The sequence below is a fragment of the Theropithecus gelada genome, chromosome 12 (assembly GCF_003255815.1).
Source record: "Theropithecus gelada isolate Dixy chromosome 12, Tgel_1.0, whole genome shotgun sequence".
In the NCBI taxonomy this organism is placed as follows: Eukaryota; Metazoa; Chordata; class Mammalia; order Primates; family Cercopithecidae; genus Theropithecus; species Theropithecus gelada.
In genome coordinates this window covers 84,491,772-84,510,080 of record NC_037680.1, presented here as the reverse complement: position 1 = coordinate 84,510,080, position 18,309 = coordinate 84,491,772, and the positions used below count along the sequence as shown (strand labels likewise).

Genomic DNA, 18,309 nt, shown 5'->3' with positions numbered 1-18,309 from the left:
ACAAGCTGGCACTCCCTCAACTCAGGGGTTTTAGGGTGGACATGTGACTTACAGCTGGCCAATCAGTTACATTTCTCTTGGGACTTCCCAGGAACCAGAGGATAAAGGCAGGGCTGTACTCTAGCACTGTTAGACAGCCAGGAGCTGCCACCTGTGGTTCCCTCTGCCATCATGAAGGGTGTCTTTTCAGGAGAGATCAACAGAAGAGCAGAACTGAGACAAGTTCTGAGATAACTTAATTCCCGGGTCAAGTAGTCCCTAATTGACTATGTGAATCCCTGGTTATACAATTTTTTTTTTAATTTTTAACTATTTTGAGATAGATTTTTTGAACTTGCAAGTAAGAGGCCTGGTTTATGAACAATACTGATGTGATCACACTAAAGGTGGGGATAGACAAAAGCTTCTAACTCATTCCTTTAATAACTTATGAACAGAAATTTGCAAGAGTCAAAATAATGCTTCATTTGCAAATTACAAACAAACAAATTACAAATTATAAACTCACAACCATTACTTTAAGTTGCTTTCCTTTTTTTTTTTTTTTTGTTTTTGAGACAAAGTCTCGCTCTATCACCCAGGCTGGAGTGTAGTGGCCTGATCTCAGCTCACTGCAACCTTCACTTCCCAGGTTCAATTCTCCTGCCTCAGCCTCCCAAGTAGCTGGGACTCCAGGTGCATGCCAAATGCCAACATATCCGGCTAAGTTTTGTATTTTTAGTAGAGACGGGGTTTCACTATGTTGACCAGGCTGGTCTCGAACTCCTGACCTCATGATCTGCCCGCCTCAGCCTCCCAAAGTGCCAGGATTACAGGCATGAGTCACTGTGCCCAGCCTTAAGTTGCTTTTCTTATGCATGTTTAAAAAATAGCTCTAATCCATATACAACTTACGTCTTATTTTACAAATGATCTCCACTCCAATGGAGAATATTTACTGTGCAATGAATAAATGATGGTCCATCAAGTGTTATTCCTATACTCTACTCAGCCAATCCCATATTGTTGCGGACTTAGGTACTTACAAAGCTCTGCTCTTAGGAGGAAAACCTTCAATTTTATGGTATTTTAAAATTATTTTTAAGGCCGGGCGCAGTGGCTCAAGCCTGTAATCCCAGCACTTTGGGAGGCCAAGACGGGTGGATCACCAGGTCAGGAGTTTGAGACCAGCCTGGCTAACACGGTGAAACCCCGTCTCTACTAAAAAATACAAAAAACTAGCCGGGCGAGGTGGCGGGCGCCTGTAGTCCCAGCTACTTGGGAGGCTGAGGCAGGAGAATGGCGTGAACCCGGGAGGCGGAGCTTGCAGTGAGCTGAGATCCGGCCACTGCACTCCAGCCTGGGCGACAGAGTGAGACTCCGTCTCAAAAAAAAAAAAAAAAAAAAAAATATTTTAAAAATCTCCTTAGGAAAGATTTTTCACAAAAGTGGGATAATCAGACCAAAAGGTCAGATTGTTTTCATCACTCAGTATATAGTGCTCAGTTGCTTTCTAAAGGAGTTAAGGGTATATTAGGATATAATGCCACCAGTTATATCAGTTTTAGCTTTGGATGTTTAAAAAAAATTCCTATTGATGTGAATGAGGAACATCACCATGGCTGTAACTGGCATTTATTTATTTGATACAATTTCCTATATAACTTGCACTAACAAATACCACACAATGCTATTTTACAGAATGGACATTTAAGCCATTAGGCTGAGGCAGGAGAATTGCTTGAACTCGGGAGGCGGAGGTTGCAGTGAGCCGAGATGGTGCCACTACACTCCAGCCTGGCGACAGAGCAAGACTCCGTCTCAAAACAAAGCAAAACAAAACAAAACAAAACACTCCTAAGAAAGTTTGAAACTAGAAGAAATGGTTTTTGATATCATGGTTAGGGATTATGTCTAAAATTGTATTTTAAGACCCACCATTTTTGTATTATCAATTTAAATTGCAACTTAATTTGAAAGCATGATAGTATGATGGGTGGCAAGTAAGACAAAAAAATTAAACTCGGGTCTTAATATAAACACCCCTCAGGAGAAGAAATCTGTAAGATCCACTGACATTGAACACTGTTTTTCCTTGAATCTATCAGCCATCTCAATTTCACAGATGTTAATTAAAAATGTAAAAATATGGAACTTAGAATAAATGAAATGCATTACTGAAGGCCAAAAGTGTAAAATTATGCAATTGTAAACTGTAAAGAAATGATTTTTCTTGTCAATATATTAAAGGGAGAGGGCAGCAACCAAGAAAGTAACTGACAGAAGCAGCATATTTCAGAGAAAGAGACTGATTTCAACATATTGATTTCAATATATCCCAATTAAACAGTAGATATCAGCAGTTTCTGGGCCAACTGCTAGGCATCTGTTTGTTTAAAGGCTTACTGCATTTACTGACCTGCTCTATCATAATGCACAATGTATTAGTCTTAGGTCCATAACACAAACATTTCAAACCTCTCAATTATGATGTAAAGTCTGAGATTTTATCTAAGTCACACGTTCCACCCATCAGGTAAGTCTTACTTGATGGGTCTTGAGCTGCCCTGCCTCATCTGAGGTCACACAGTACACAGCCAAGCTCCAATCTCATGCTCACTCATGCCTTGTTTCTGCTTTCCCAGCTTCTGACAACCCCAAATCTGGTTTCCAAACCACTTCTCTACCTCCTTCTATGTCAGCGTTCACTCTTGCTTTAACTGACTTTTACTCCTCAATCTATGTTTTAGTGATTGTGACTGAGCTGTGACACTTCATATGCTATAGTATACCTTTCTCCCTTTATGTATTTCTGGGATTACAGATGTACTTCTTAATAGCACTTAACTCCTTTTTTAGACTTTTAAGAACATTTCTGGGTGGAGTGCAGTGGCTCACACCTGTAATCCCAGCACTCTGGGAGGCTGAGGCAGAAGGATCACCTGAGGACAGTTCAAGACCAGCCTGGGCAACACAGTGAGACTCCCATCTCTACAAAAATTTTTTTAAAAGATCAGCTGGGTGTGGAGGCACATGCCTGTAGTCCCAGCTATTTAGGAGGCTGAAGTGGCAGGATAGCTTGAGCCCAGGGATTTGCGGTTACAGTGAGCTCTAAGGGCAGTACTGTGCTCCAGCCTGGGCAACAGACAGAGTTGAGACCCTGTCTCCTCCAGAGAAAAAAAAAAAAAAAGTCTGGGTTATAAGTACCTCCATTTTTCATTATCCAATGTTACTATTTTAACTCTAAAGCTTTATTAACTGAAAAAAAGGTGGAAAAATGGCAGTATCCAAAGAAGCCCATGAGTCATTCTATAAATTCTAATTCTATATGCCATATATCTGAAATTTACATTCTTGATCTATCAAGCCTTTTTTTTTTTTTTTTTTTTTGAGACAGAGTCTCACTCTACCGCCCCCCAGGCTGGAGTGCAATGGTGCTGTCTCAGCTCACTACAACCTCTGCCTCTGGGGTTCAAGCGATTCTCCTGCCTCAGCCTCCCAAGTAGCTAAGACTACACACACGTGCCACCACGCCCAGCTAATTTTTGTATTTTTAGTAGAGACAGGGTTTCACCATGTTGACGAGAATGGTCTCTGTCTCCTGATCTCGTGATCCGCCTGCCTCAGCCTCCCAAAGTGCTGGGATTACAGGCGTGACCCACCACGCATGACCATACCAAGTCTTATCTTTTTAAACTTTGGAAAACGTAGTCCCAGCTACTTGGGAGGCTGAAGCAGGAGGATCACTTGAGACCAAGAAGTGGAGGCTGCAGTGAACCATGATCACACCACTGCACTCCAGCATCAGCAACAGATAAAGACCATCTCAAAAACAAAAAACAAACTAAAAAACTTTGGAAAACTCAATTTACACCTCTCAAAGCCTGTCTTCTTATATGTAAAACAAGTATAATTCCTATACTATCTAACTCAAAATACAGTGAGAATAAAATGAAATGCAAGAGCAATTGCGATAGGCCAGGTGCAGTGGCTCACATCTGTAATCCCAGCATTTTGGGAGGCTGAGGTGGGCAGATCACCTGAGGTCAGGAGATCAAGACCAGCCTGGCCAAGATGGTAAAACCTCATCTCTGCTAAAAATATACAAATCAGCTGGGCGTGGTGGCACATGCCTGTAGTCCCAGCTACTCAGGAGGCTGAGGCAGGAGAATTGCTGGAACCCAGGAGGTGGAGGTTGCAGTGAGCTGAGATCGTGCCACTGTACTCCAGCCTGGGCAACAGAACTAGACTTCATCTCAAAAAAAAAAAAAAAAAAAGCAATTGCTATATACCACATAATGCACAATAAATTACAAAACAAAGTTTTCACAAATTAAAAGCAAAAGTGAACAGTGAGCATTTATTGGAAAGCCCATACCAAAATAACATCTTGAGGAAATATGCACTTTGGCTACCCCTGAAATTAAGGGAAAAACAGTCTCACACCACCACCAAGAATTCCTTTCAGTGTGGTTGTTTTAAATAAGCAAATACATATTATTCGTTACAGTAATGTAAGAAATAAGATTACTGTTCTCCTCCTTGTTTTTTTCATGTAACATATCCTGGATATCTGGGTATCACGCCATAGCCATAGCAGTAAAGAGAGATTTGTTGTTGTTTTTTTTTATAGTTCTCCTCTGTGTGGATATAACAGTTTATTTTACCAGTTTCTAACTAGATATATTATTTCCAATATTTAGCTACTGAAAATAATGCAACAGAGCCTTATGCACATGTTATTTCATATTTATGGGGTATGCCTTCAGGATAAATTCCTTGAAGTAGAATTTCTGGATTAAATGTATTTGCAATGTTTGTGATTACGCCAAATTCCCCTTCACAGACTCAAACCACTTTGCATTTTCACCAGCAATATATGAATGCAACTCTCTTTGCAGCCACACCAAAGAATGTATTGTCAAGTTTTTGGCTCTTCTCCCAACAGCAGAGAAGTCACAGCATAGTTTTCATTTGTATTTCTCTTAAGTGTGAAGCTGTGTTTAAGGATCATCTGCATTAATTTTTCTGTGACTTGTCTATTCATCACTTTGTTACCTACTTTTGCAGCTAGTCTGGTTTTTTTTTTTTTTTTTTTTTTGAGACAGTCTCACTGTCACCCAGGCTGGAGGGCAGTGGCGCAATCATAGCTCACTGCAGCCTTGAACTTCCTGGGGTCAGGAGATTCTCCTGCCTCAGCCTCTTGAGTAGCTAGGACTATGGGTGTGTGCCACCACACCTGGCTAATTTACTTTTTGTAGAGGTAGGGTCTCAGTATGTTGTCCAGGCTAGCCCCAGCCCCCTCCGGGGCTCAATCAATCCTCTTGCCTCAGTTTCCCAAACTGCTGGGATTATAGGCATGAGCCACTGTCTGGTCTTTTTCTTAAACAACCGAAAATATTGGCCAGGTGCGGTGGCTCACACCTGTAATCCCAGCACTTTGGGAGGCCAAGGTAGGCGGATCACGAGGTCAGGAGAGTGAGACTATCCTCACTAACATGGTGAAAACCTGTCTCTACTAAAAAATACAAAAAATTAGCCGGGTGTCGTGGCATGTGCTTGTAGTGCCAGCTACTAGGGAGGCTGAGGCAGGAGAATCGCCTGAACCCGGGAGGCAGAGGTTGCAGTGAGCAGAGATTGAGCCAGCCTGGGCGACAGAGTGAGACTCCATCTCAAAAAAAGAAAGAATTAAAAATATTTCCCAGAATTAAAAAAAATCCTCCAATGGTTTCCTATCAAACTAGAGTCTATATTCTTTGCCAAGGCCCACTATGCATACATGGACTTAACCCACCATAGTCCTGGCATCCTTTTCACTCTTCAGCAGCCACCCTGTATCTTTCTGTCCTTTGCCAAAAACAAGTTTGCTCCCATTCAAGGAACTCCAAAGTAACTATCCATCTGCGTGGACCCCTGGCTCTTGCCAACCACCCTCACAAGGCTCCCTTCTCACTTTTAGGACTGCTCACAGGTCACTTAAGGAGAGCAGCCATCTTTCATCCCCACAACCCCCATGTAACTGTCCTCCTCCCCAATCCATGACCCTATTATACTTTTTTCCCCAGCACCTCACCACCTCATTCCTGATTATTCATATATTATCTATCCCTAGCTCCCTCTAGAATGTAAGGATCAGAGTTAGGATGAGGCTCTGTCTTGTATACCACTGTTTGCCCTGAATCTGGAACATAGCCTGGCCACCTAAAGGTACTCAATAAACATGTTTCAGCACCCCCAAAACTAGTCAAGTTTCTCCCAGTTTTCCCACATCTTGTAAGACTTCTTCTAACACTCTCTCAATTTGTCATCTAAGACAGCATCAAATCTTTTAAAGTGGTAGCTATTCAGAATTAAAGATGCAAGATAGGCTACCAAGAAACAAAAAATATTAAATGATGAATTCAAATGTCCAGGAAAAAGTCAACGCTAACTCCAATTTGGCATAAAAACATTTAACACTAAAATATCTTAACTACAAAAATGACTCAACCCATAGATTTAACTTCATTCTATAGGGAGGTACAGCCATCAATCATCAAAATGTGTTTTGGTACCTCTGAAATCAAATGTAATGAGTCTGTGTATGATGTTACTATAAAAGATGCCCATTCATAAAGGATAGGTAAATGATACTCCAACCATCTGATGGTACACTAAGCAGTTATAAAAAGGCATGCGACAGAGCAGGGTGCCCTGGCATGGAAAGATATACTGGAGCACTCTCTGGATGTCAAGCAGTGGTTCAGGAATTTATGACATTATTTCACTGCTATAAGTTATGAAGCAGCTCATATAGAATGATCTCATTTTTCTAAAATAAAATGTTATATTCATACGCATACAAAAAAATCAAAAAGTCAATACCAAAATATTAACCAAAGTTAACTCAGTATTCTGAGTATAATCAATGACTTTTCTGTATTCTCCGAGTCTTTTACATCAAACATATCATTATTCAAAAAAGCAAAAAAAAAAAGGGGGGGGGGCTTAAAATAGCTACTGGAAAGAGGAAAGATCTGTTGCTCAGAGGTTTTTCCACATCACATTGCCAATTCTTTCCCTACCTTCACCCATCAAGGGAAGGGAATAGAAAAGGTCACTTCAGACAGCGCCTTTAGTCAGCAAATTAGCAAACCTCCTAACGTCAGAACATAAAAGGCTCTATGAAAAGTCGAGAGTATTAATAAAATTGGACAATAAGATCTTACTATCTTGTGTTACTGATACTACCATCAGTTATGTTAGACATACCATTAAATAAAGGCATGGTAGTAGAAAATACTTTTGAGCCTATCTGAAATGTTTAGTAGGTTCCTAGGAGCATCTCTTTGAAACAGCTTGACCAGACCAGGCGTGGTGGCTCACGCCTGTAATTCCAGCACTTCGGGAGGTCGAGACAGGTGGATCACCTGAGATCAGGAGTTCCGGACCAGCCTGGCCAACATGGTGAAACCATCTCTACTAAAAACACAAAAAATTAGCCGGGCATGGTGGCACACACCTGTAATCCCAGCTACTTAGGAGGCCGAAGTAGAGAATCGCTTGAACCCAGGGGGCAGAGGCTACAATGGTGAGCCAAGATCACACCATTCCTCTCCAGCTTGAGCAACAAGAGCGAAACTCCTTCTCCAAAAAAAAAAAAAAAAAAAAAAAGGCTGGGCGCAGTGGCTCACGCCTATGATCCCAGCATTTTGGGAGGCCAAGGCAGCTGGACTGCTTGAGGTCAGGAGTTCAAGACCAGCCTGGCCAACACACCGAAACCCCATCTCTACTAAAAATACAAAAATTAGCTGGGCATGGTGACACACGCCTGTAATCCCAGCTACTCGGGAGGCTGAGGCAGGAGAATCACTTGAATCCGGGAAGCAGAGGTTGCACTGAACTGAGTTTGTGCCACTGCATTCTAGCCTAGGCAAGAGTGAAGCTCTGTCAAAAAAAAAAAAAAAAGAAAGAAAGAAACAGCTTGAAGAACAAAGCCGAGCAAAATTTATGTATGATTTTTGTTTAAGTAACAAAAATAATTCTTCATTGTAGAAAAGCTAAAATTTTTTTTTTGTTTTTTTTTTGAGACAGAGTCTTGCTCCATTGCATAAGCTGGAGTGCAGTGGCACGATCTCAGCTCACTGCAACCTCTGCCTCCCAGGTTCAAGCGATTCTCCTCCCTTAGCCTGCTGAGTAGCTGGGATTACAGGCGCTCGCCACCACACCCAGCTAATTTTTGTATTATTATTATTATTTTTTTTTTTTTTTGAGACGGAGTGTCGCTCTGTCGCCCAGGCTGGGGTGCAGTGGCCGGATCTCAGCTCACTGCAAGCTCTGCCTCCCGGGTTTACGCCATTCTCCTGCCTCAGCCTCCCAAGTAGCTGGGACTACAGGCGCCCGCCACCACGCCCGGCTAGTTTTTGTTGTATTTTTTAGTAGAGACGGGGTTTCACCGTGTTAGCCAGGATGGTCGCGATCTCCTGACCTTGTGATCCGCCCGTCTCGGCCTCCCAAAGTGCTGGGATTACAGGCTTGAGCCACCGCGCCCGGCCTAATTTTTGTATTTTTAGTAGAGACGGGGTTTCACCATGTTGGCCAGGCTGGTCTCGAACTCCTGACTTCGTGATCCACCCACCTCAGCCTCCCAAAGTGCTGGGATTACAGGCGTGAGCCACCACGCCCAGCCAAATGTTTTACATCTAAGTAAGAATTTCTGTTTCCAGGGAGACTGATATAAAATTGTCTGAAATAAAGATACTAAAAGCAAACTTTCAATGTGTCTATACTTTATATTTGGTGTTCTGGCCATGTTTCTATGGAAACTTATGAATAATAGGCAAATGCCGAAATTGAGATTTCTATTATCACTTTATTGAATGCCACAAAAATAAATTGAGACAAATTGAAATAAAAATGTAACTGTCATACTAATATACAACGGTAAATTCTGTGGTTACAAATTCTCTTTTTTCAACTTTTCTGATTTAGCACTCCTTATCATCATCCTTAATGCTTAATGCCTGGCACCTTACCTTCCTTCTTGCCAGCTTCCCCTAATATCCCTCTGTCCAGGGCATTCTCAGCTTCAATTCACAGGTAGCAGAACAAACTCTTCAAATTTATCAACCTGTTTATTTGATGGGTATATTTAGGCCATTTTGTTACCTCTAACTTTTATTCTTATCCACTGAAATGAATGTATAGACATAAGATGGAGCCAGACAAGATGGCACACACCCGAGGTCCCAGCTATTTAGGAGGCTGAGGTGGGAGGACTGCTTGAGCCCAGGCCAGGAGTTCGAGGCCAGCCTGGTCAACACAGTGAGACTCTTTCTCTTAAAAAAAAAAAAAAAAGAGAGAGATGTAAATGTTGCCTCTGAATCGTGTAAAACAAACTTTGAAAGGAACTAATCAAGACCGAAATAAGTTCTCAAATACAGGACTACTTCATGGGTAAAATACATGTTGAATTCTGTATTTTTAAAAGTTTTTAAAGAACTGAACTTGGCATATCTCATCTCCATGTCAGCCTGAGAACTGAGAACCTCAGTTCTGTTCAGTGGCCGTCTTACATAGTCATTCCAGATATCTAACGCTTCATTTCTTCATTAGCAACACGGGGAATATACACAGGCCTTATTTTGCAAGGGCTAAATTAAATGTACATGAAAATATGTATTTTCATGTACACTGGGTGAGAGCCTTATTTGTGGCTCTCACCCAACACCATCCATCCATCTACTAACTGGTGTGTAAAAACACTCAGAGGCTTACCTGGCACCTCTCTAAGAGAGCATTAAGTTTTCACAAGTACTTACATGCTTTGTATATAAAGGTACAATCAATTAACTCACATAATACATTTGTTCATTCTTTCACAATGTCTGAATATTCTGCAAGGTGAGTACAGTAGTTCCCAGTTACGAAGGCATGTCCATTATGAAGCTTAATTATTATTTTAAAGAAATTAAGAGCCCAAGCAAAGTTTAAATAGAAGAGTTCTAACATTCCCTCTATAGTAATGAAATCTCTGGCATTTAAATGAAACAAAGAGCCCACTGGATTTAAACATCTTTATGATACAATGTTTTTCTACTTCAAAGCAATTAGTTTTTATTCAAGAACCACGCCATTGCCCGGAATTATTTTTACCTAATCTCTTTCCAAAATTCTAGAGGCAAAAAACTAAACGTTTCCTCTCTCCTTACTCCTACCCCAACGGTTTAGACTGACGAACTCCAACATTCTCATCTTTGACCAGGATTCTATTGGCAGGACTGGGAAGAAGGAAGGGGAGCCACGGAAACACTTTTGAGCAGGCAGCGTCTAGCATTTTAACTTCCAAACCATTACATCATAAATTAAAGTCTAAACTTATATTTTGTCTCTTTTGAAACTTTTAACCACGAACCACCCCACCTCTCTTTTAGAACAAGGAGGTAATTAAGTCTGTTAAGTCACCGGAGAATGGCTGGAGATGTATTTGTCACCGTGGGAATTTTAAGGCAATCAGAACTCGGTGGCTAAACTCTGAGTTAAAAACAACCGCTGGGCGCGGTGGCTCACGCCTGTAATCCCAGCACTCTGGGAGGCCGAGGTGGACGGATCACGAGGTCTGGAGTTCGAGACCAGGCTGACCAACATGGTGAAACCCCGTCTCTACTAAAAATTCAAAAATTAACTGGGCGTGGTGGCGCACGCCTGTAATCTCAAGTTACTCAGGAGGCAGAGGCAGAAGAATCGCTTGAAACCTAGAGGCGGAGGTTGCAGTGAGCCGAGATAGCGCCATTGCACTCCAGCCTGGGCCGGGGACGGAGCGAGATTCCGTCTCAAAAAAGCAACTTTTCTGCACCACTGGTAATAACCTCTCACACCCTTCACAGATATTTTACTCCCCCCACCCATTTCTTTCTTTCTGTGTTCAAATTATAGTTGGAAGGAATAAAGCAGCTTCTTTCAAGCCGACTTAACCTATTAGGAATATCATATAGTGTCTCCTATGGCAACCTCTATTTTGAGTCTAAATAAGAAATTCCCAAACATCTGGGTCTAAACTGTCGCGGGCATCAGCTACCTTCACGGATGGGAGAAAGGAACAATCAGACCCTCACCTGGTTCCTTCACTTAGGTACCATCTGGATGGGTTGAGGGAATGGGATGAGTACTCCGAAGTTGAGGTATTTGAGTTTCCATTGAGAAAAGGAAAACAATATGCCCCAAAAGTCTTAGCAAAGTCCCACCAGACAATGAACAGAGCTACAAACAAGAAGGGCGGCGGACTAGAGGATCCCAAGCCGGCTTGAGAGAATGGAAAGAGGGAGCAATAACTGGGCGTTAGGGTAAGGAGGAGGGAAAGAAACTGGCCAGACGCAGCAGTGAAAGAATAAAGGGTGGGGACGCGAGGCAGAGCCAGCCTTCGTCCCGGAGCCCAGCCCCGGGAAAACCGGCTACCGGCAGGAAGGAGCCCGAGGCGGCAGATGCCTCCCGGGGGACTCTGGGGGAGGCGGCGGGCAGAGGTGAGCCCGAGGGCGGATGGCATCCGCCGCCTCCTTACCTTCGGGCATCTCGCGGTCGCTGATGTGCTGCAGGTGGTGGCCCTCGCCCTCTCCGAAATCCAACTCGGCAGGCTCCACCGCAGCGGGCGCTACCGCCACCGCGTCCCCGGACGCCGCCTCGTAGATGTCGGACGCGCAGTACAGCTCCGTCGACCCCGCGCGCCGGCCCAGCTTGGGGCTGGCATTGGGGGACACGCAACAGGTCAGCGTGTTCCCCATGGGGCGCCTCCGCTCCTCTCCGCCGCCACCGGCGCCTTCGCTCGCCCCCTACTCCGCCGCCCTCAGCAGCCACCCCCTCCCCCAACAATGGCGCGGCCGGCACCGGCAGCCCCGGGCTACGCCGGGGCTGCACCGCGCAAGCAGGCGCCGCCTCGTCCGCGGTTCGCCCGCCCGCCCCGCGGCCCGGCCCCGGGCAGGGCTCGGGCCTCGGCCGCACCCCCGCCGCCGCGCTGCCGCCGCCTCCCTAGAGCTGACTCGTCTGCGAGGGCGGTGACCAGCCCGGCTTATTTAAAAGGGGTGGGGAACACAACAAGCGCTGTGAGGCGCAGCCACTGCCCAGAGAGAGCGCGGCTGGAGCTCCTCCTCCTTCCGCCGCCGCCTACCGACTGAGGGCCGCTGGCCCTGGCCGGTGCCTGCCAACCGGAACGCGACCTGCGGTCACCTGGTTAAGAGGAACCAATCATGCTCAGAGTTCCCCCTCCGGTGCCCGCCTCGAAGCCTGGCACGTGACCCACTGCCCCGCCCCCGCCTGGCAGCTGCCCCGCCCCTCACGCCGCCAGCCCGGACTCCGATTTTCATTCATCGCTGGCTGCTGGGAGCTTTCCGGTCCTACTGGAAGCGCACGGGCATTTGTAACTGGAAGCTGAGTCAATGATCTCTGTAGAAAGCCGTTATTAGTAAAGAGTGCGTTCCATTAGCAACTCTGTTTTTCCGAGTCTGACAACTTTCGTTTGCTCACTGAACTTGGTTACACCCAAATTGTTAACTGTTCTTGTAACTAAATGCTCCGCTCCTGTCTTCCAATGAGCGTTACTTTTCACCTGCAACGTGATCATAGCAACCCTGGAGCCCTGGTCCTACTCTCCATAAAGAGTTGTGGCTGTGGGTCTTGAATGAGACTCGAGGACACGTCACCCTTCCACTTCCTCGTCCATAAAATAGGGACTTAACTCGTCCCTGCCAACTCTGAAATGCTGGGACTCACCAACTCCCTTTTCTTGCCTGTTTCTCCCCTCTAGGCAGGGACTTCCAGATTTCCCTTCTTGTACTAAAAACAGCACATAAAGCACGATTTTCTCACGCAAAACTGAGAATCATGCAGTCGGGTACCACAGTCTTGATTCCGTGAAGATGAATAGTTACCATTTGGCAAGCACTATGTGCCAGTGTTCCAACTGTGGTGTATTTATTTAACCCTTAAAAACAATCCCGGCCGGGCGCGGTGGCTCAAGCCTGTAATCCCAAAACTTTAGGAGGCCGAGGCGGGCGGATCACGAGGTCAGGAGATCCCGACCATCCTGGCTAACATGGTGAAACCCTGTCTCTACTAAAAATACAAAAAATTAGCCGGGCGTGGTGGCGGGCGCCTGCAGTCCCAGCTACTCGGGAGGCTGAGGCAGGAGAATCGCTTGAACACGGGAGGAAGAGGTTGCAGTGAGCCAGATCAGGCCACTGCACTCCAGCCTGGGTGACAGAGCAAGACTCCGTCTCAAAGAAAAAAAAAAAGAAAACTGTCTGAAATCCTAGGAATGTCATTAGATACCATTTTGGATGATCTTGTAGACTTGAGACGATGCTTATTTTAAGGTACAAAATAATGCCTGCATTTAACAACAGACACACACAAAAACAGATATCTATGACCCTGAAAATTCAAGAATTTAAAAGTTGCTAACCAGGAAGATATTGGGAAGCATTGTTATGGAAATAGATTTTAAAACATTTTGAATGAAGGGAATATTGGAGAGAATTAAGAAAAAAAATTCTATTCTATAACAGTGGCAAGTCTGGGAGAGCAAAGGGAGGCAAGTTGGAGGAATGTGCTTTGAATTAAGCAAGAGTTTGATTCTGTCAGAGAAGCTGAGACTTTGTATAGGTCCAGAGTTAACTCATACATTCACTATCCATTCAATACCTGAGCTCTTAGCACATGTCACATAATTTTTAAGTGCTGGGGATGTTGCTTTCACCAAGATGAAAAAAGGCTCCTGTTCTTGCAAAACTTCCAGTAGGGAGTCAACAGACAACATTGGCCATCACCTCCACCTTCACGGCCTAGGATGGCTATTGATCTCCAGCTATTGGATCTTCATTTCAGACAGCAGTGTGGAGGAAGGAAAAAAGAAAGAAAAATTTGGGGGGCCAGGCATGGTGGCTCACACCTGAAATCCCAGCACTTTGGGAGGCTGAGCGGGGTGGATCGTCTGAGGTCAAGAGATCGAGACCAGTCTGGCCAACATGGCAAAACCCTGTCTCCATTAAAAAAACAACAAAAAAAAGGTGGGGCATGGTGGCTTACACCTGTGATCCCAGCACTTTGGGAGGTCCGAGGCAAGCGGATCATGAGGTCAGGAGTTTAAGACCAGCCTGGCAAACATGGAGTCTCTGCTAAAAATACAAAAATTAGCTGGGCATGGTGGTGCCTGCCTGTAATCCCAGCTACTCGGGAGGCTAAGGCAGAAGAATTGCTTGAACCAGGACCATGGAGGTGGAGGTTGCAGTGAGCCAAGATCACACCACTGCACTCCAGCCTGGGTTACATAGCGAAACTCTGTCTCAAAAAAATAAAAGCAAAAAAATTAGCCAGGCATGGTGGCGCCTATAGTCCCAGCTGCTAGGGAGACTGTGGCAGGAGAATTGCTTGAACCCAGGAGGCAGAGGTTGCAGCAAGCCAAGATGGTGCCACTGCACTCCAGCCTGGACAACAGAGCAAGACTCTGTCTCAAAAAAAAAAAAAAAGAAGAAGAAGAAAAAAGAAAAAAATTTGGAAGGCCCACATAGCATAGTGCTTACAAATCATTGGCTTAAAGCCTAGTCACATAGCCATACCTAGCTGCAGGGGAAGCTAAAAATTGCTAAGAGAGTAGATTTTAACTGTTCTCACCACAAAAAAAAAAAAATGAAAAATATGTAGAGGTAATGCATATGTTAATTAACTCGATTTAACCATTCTAGAATGTATTCATATGGTACCTCATAAATATATACAATTGTTATTTGTCAATTAAAAAATAAAATACTTCACAATTTTCACCTGAGTCATACTTTATTACCCAACAAACTAGAACACACTGAATTTTTTTTTTTTTTTTTTGCTTGGAGGGACAGGGTCTCACTCTTGTCACCCAGGCTGGAACGCAGTGGCACGATCTTGGCTCACTGCAACCTCTGCCTCCTTGGTTCTAGTGATCCTCCTACCTCAGCCTTCTGAGTAGCTGGGACTACAGGCGTGCACCACCACGCTCAGCTAATTTTTAAAAAACTTTTTGTAGAGACCAGGTCTCACTATGTTGCTGAAGCTGGTCTTGAACTCCTGGACTCAGGCAATCCTTCCACCTCAGCTTTCCAAAGTGCTAGGATTACAGGTGTGAGCCACTGTGCCCGGCCAAATTTTTTTAAACATGTAATGTTTAAGCATTTAGAACATTGCTAAGCATCTTTGTCTATTTATTCACTCATGTATCCTTCCACCTATCGATTAATCCGTTCATTCACCAAGCATCAAATTTCTGAGTTGAAGACACCACTGCCATATAAAACATAATTTGACACAGCCAAACTCATGAAATTCAACTGAAATTATTGTCCAAGTTGTGTTTATTAATTGATGAAAATATAGAGGATAATGCTAAATATTCTATTTAACAGGCGTGTGACATTCCATAAGTTTTGAAGTATTGGTTTTGGATTTTTACCATCAGGGAACAATTACATCATTTTAAAACTTTCTTGATTTGGGGGAGCACGGTGGCTCACACCTGTAATCCTAGCACTTTGGGAGGCTGAGGTGGGCAGACTGCCTGATCTTGGGAGTTTGAGACCAGCCTGGACAACATGGTGAAACCCTGTCTCTACTAAAATACAAAAAAGTAGCCAGGCATGGTGGCGTGCTCCTGTAGTCCCAGCTACTCAGGAGGCTGAGGCAGGAGAATTTCTTGAACCCAGGAGGTAGAGGTTGCAGCAAGCCAAGATGGTGCCACGGCACTCCAGCCTGGGCAACAGAGCAAGACTCTGTCTCAAAAAAAAAAAAAGAAGAAGAAGAAAGAAAAAAATTTAGAAGGCCCCATAGCATAGTGCTTACAAATCATTGGCTTAAAGTCTAGTCACATATCCATACCTAGCTACGGGGAAGCTAAAAAGAAAAACATAATCATATAGCTAGGGTGACTAATACAAAAGGAAGAAATGGATATTGGAAGGCAACTAGCAGTCTCTGCCACATTCTGTAAGGAAAAATTAAGAAAGTTTCTGTTTAAAACCAGAGTAATAACAGGCCCGGTGTGGTGGCTCATGCCTGTAATCCTAGCACTTTGGGAGGCCAAGGCAGGTGGATCACAAGGTCAAGAGTTTGAGACCAACCTGGCCAGCATGGTGATACCCCGTCTCTACTAAAAATACAAAAATTAGCCAGGCATGGTGGCACGTGCCTGTAATCCCAGCTACTTGGGAGGCTGAGGCAGCAGAATTTCTTGAACCCGGGAGGCAGAGGTTGCAATAAGCTGAGATCGCACCATTGCACTCCAGCCTGGGCGACAGAGAGAGACTCCGTCTCAAAAAAGAGAGAGAGAGAGAGAGAGAAAGACTAATAGCAATAAAATTTCATAGCCCTTTGCAAGAGTATGTGAAAAACAAGGAATTTGTAATGATCTTTTCTTAAGCTAAGAAGACAGAAAAAGTGCAGAGAGGATTAAACTATAGAATGAGACTTCAGGTTAGATGCAAGAACGATTTTATGACAGTCAAGAGATCAGGGATATACAGTATATTGTGTGTGTGTTGTGACTAATTGGTTCCATCTCAGGTATCATAACTAGTTCTTCTAATATAATAAGATTTTGTGTTTAAGTTATATGTACTTTTTTTCTCGGCAGAGAGTCTACAGTTATCATCATATTCTCAAAGGTAACTCTTAACAAAAATTTTAAGAATTACTGTTATGCCTAATATGATGTGGAACAGCTCAACTTCTCTCATTCCTGATTTCAAAAAATTCCAATCTGGATTTTTCAGTAAATTGGGCATACAATGGTGCTGGTACCTATAATTTAGTAAACTGTCCAATTCTTCTTCCACTTATCTCTTTTTACTCCTTCTGAACTATTCGCCTGCCTTCTCTCTTCTACAGCATGTAGATTTGTTTCTGCCAAGTGAGTCAGTTGAGATGAGAAAGCTAATTTATGTGAAATTATGCTCTGAGGAAAAAAAAAAGGGAAGAGTGTTACTTTGCCATATCAGCAGGGCAGATAGTGCTCATTGGACAGGTCAGTTCTTGCCCCAAATTTCCACTGTGATTACAGTTCCAAACATCAGGGTATTTTATGAGACATAATCTAGGAAAGGCTTACAGTTTTAAGAGAGACTAGGAGCTTCCTTTTGCCTTCTTGGGCTCTTTACTCTTCTCCGCCGTATAAACTGGTGTATTTGCTTCCAGTTTCATTTCCTAGGTGTTGCAAAAGGTCTAAAATCTTACTCAGCCTTTTCAGCCCACTGCTAGACTTCCTCAGATTACCTCCCAGTGGCGGTGGAAGATCCTTTTTTTTTTTTTTTTTTTTTTCCGGAAGTGTCTGTTCAGGCTCCTGGTTTTCTAAAGCAAATGCCTGCTCTACTCCTAGTTCCAATGACTATAACAACATGTTGTTTGCAGTTAACTAGTTTTATAAGAGAGCTGCCATCTACACTTGCTCAGGAAATAAACTTACTACAAAATTAATCTTGGAACAACACAAGTATAAATAAATAAACTAGCCAGGTCTGGTGGCTTATGCCTGTAATCCCAGCACTTTGGGAGGCCAAGGTGGGCAGACCACTGGAAGTCAGGAGTTCGAGACGAGCCTGGCCATCATGGAGAAACCCTGTCTCTACTAAAAATACAGAAATTAGCCGGGCATGGTGGCAGACGCCTGTAATTCCAGCTGAGGCAGGAGAATCTCTTAAACCCAGGAGGCGGAGGTTACAGTGAGCCAAGATAGCACCACTGCACTTTAGCCTGGGTGACAAAGCGAGAATTTTTTTAGAGACAGGGTTTCGCTCTTGTTACCCAGGCTGGAGTGCAATGAATAGCACGATCTTGGCTCACTGCAAACTCCACCTGCCGGGTTCAAGCAATTCTCCTGCCTCAGCCTCCCAAGCAGCTGGGATTATAGGTGCCTGCCACCATGCCTGGCTAATTTTTTGTATTTTTAAAGTAGGGATGGGGTTTCACCATGTTGGCCAGCCTGGTCTCGAACCCCTGACCTCAGGTGATCCACCCACCTCGGCCTCCCAAAGTGCTGGGATTACAGGCGTGGGCCACTGTGCCCAGCCAGCTGGAACCATTTTCTTGCAATGGCTTAACACATTCCCTCCAGATTATTCTAGTAGCCTTTTTGACAGCTACCTTCTCAAATCAATCTGACATTAGAAAGGCAAAACTGGAGGAGGAGGAGGAATTGCATTAAACTTGACAGCAGGGAAAAGTTTGAAGAAGTCTTTTGAACCAGATTTGTCCCCTAGAAACAAAGCTCATGGATCTTAGGACGTCATCTTTTACTCGTGATGGCTCTGTTGCCCTATTGTTAAGACAACTCTATTTTTA

The 18,309-nt window shown here is 44.0% G+C and overlaps 1 protein-coding gene across 3 annotated transcripts in view; it reads right to left on the bottom strand.

The window, feature by feature from the left end:
- Window positions 1-12,123, bottom strand: part of CCNYL1 (cyclin Y like 1) — a 46,028-nt gene extending 33,905 nt beyond the window's left edge. For 2 of the 3 annotated variants that reach the window (XM_025405517.1, XM_025405518.1), the window contains exon 1: window positions 11,516-12,123. In XM_025405517.1, the coding sequence (XP_025261302.1) occupies window positions 11,516-11,735 (220 nt within the window). In that variant the 5' untranslated portion in view covers window positions 11,736-12,123. The remainder of the gene's footprint in view (window positions 1-11,515) is intronic. The other variant, XM_025405519.1, reaches the window with a different exon arrangement.
- Between the last annotated feature and the right edge of the window lie 6,186 nt (window positions 12,124-18,309).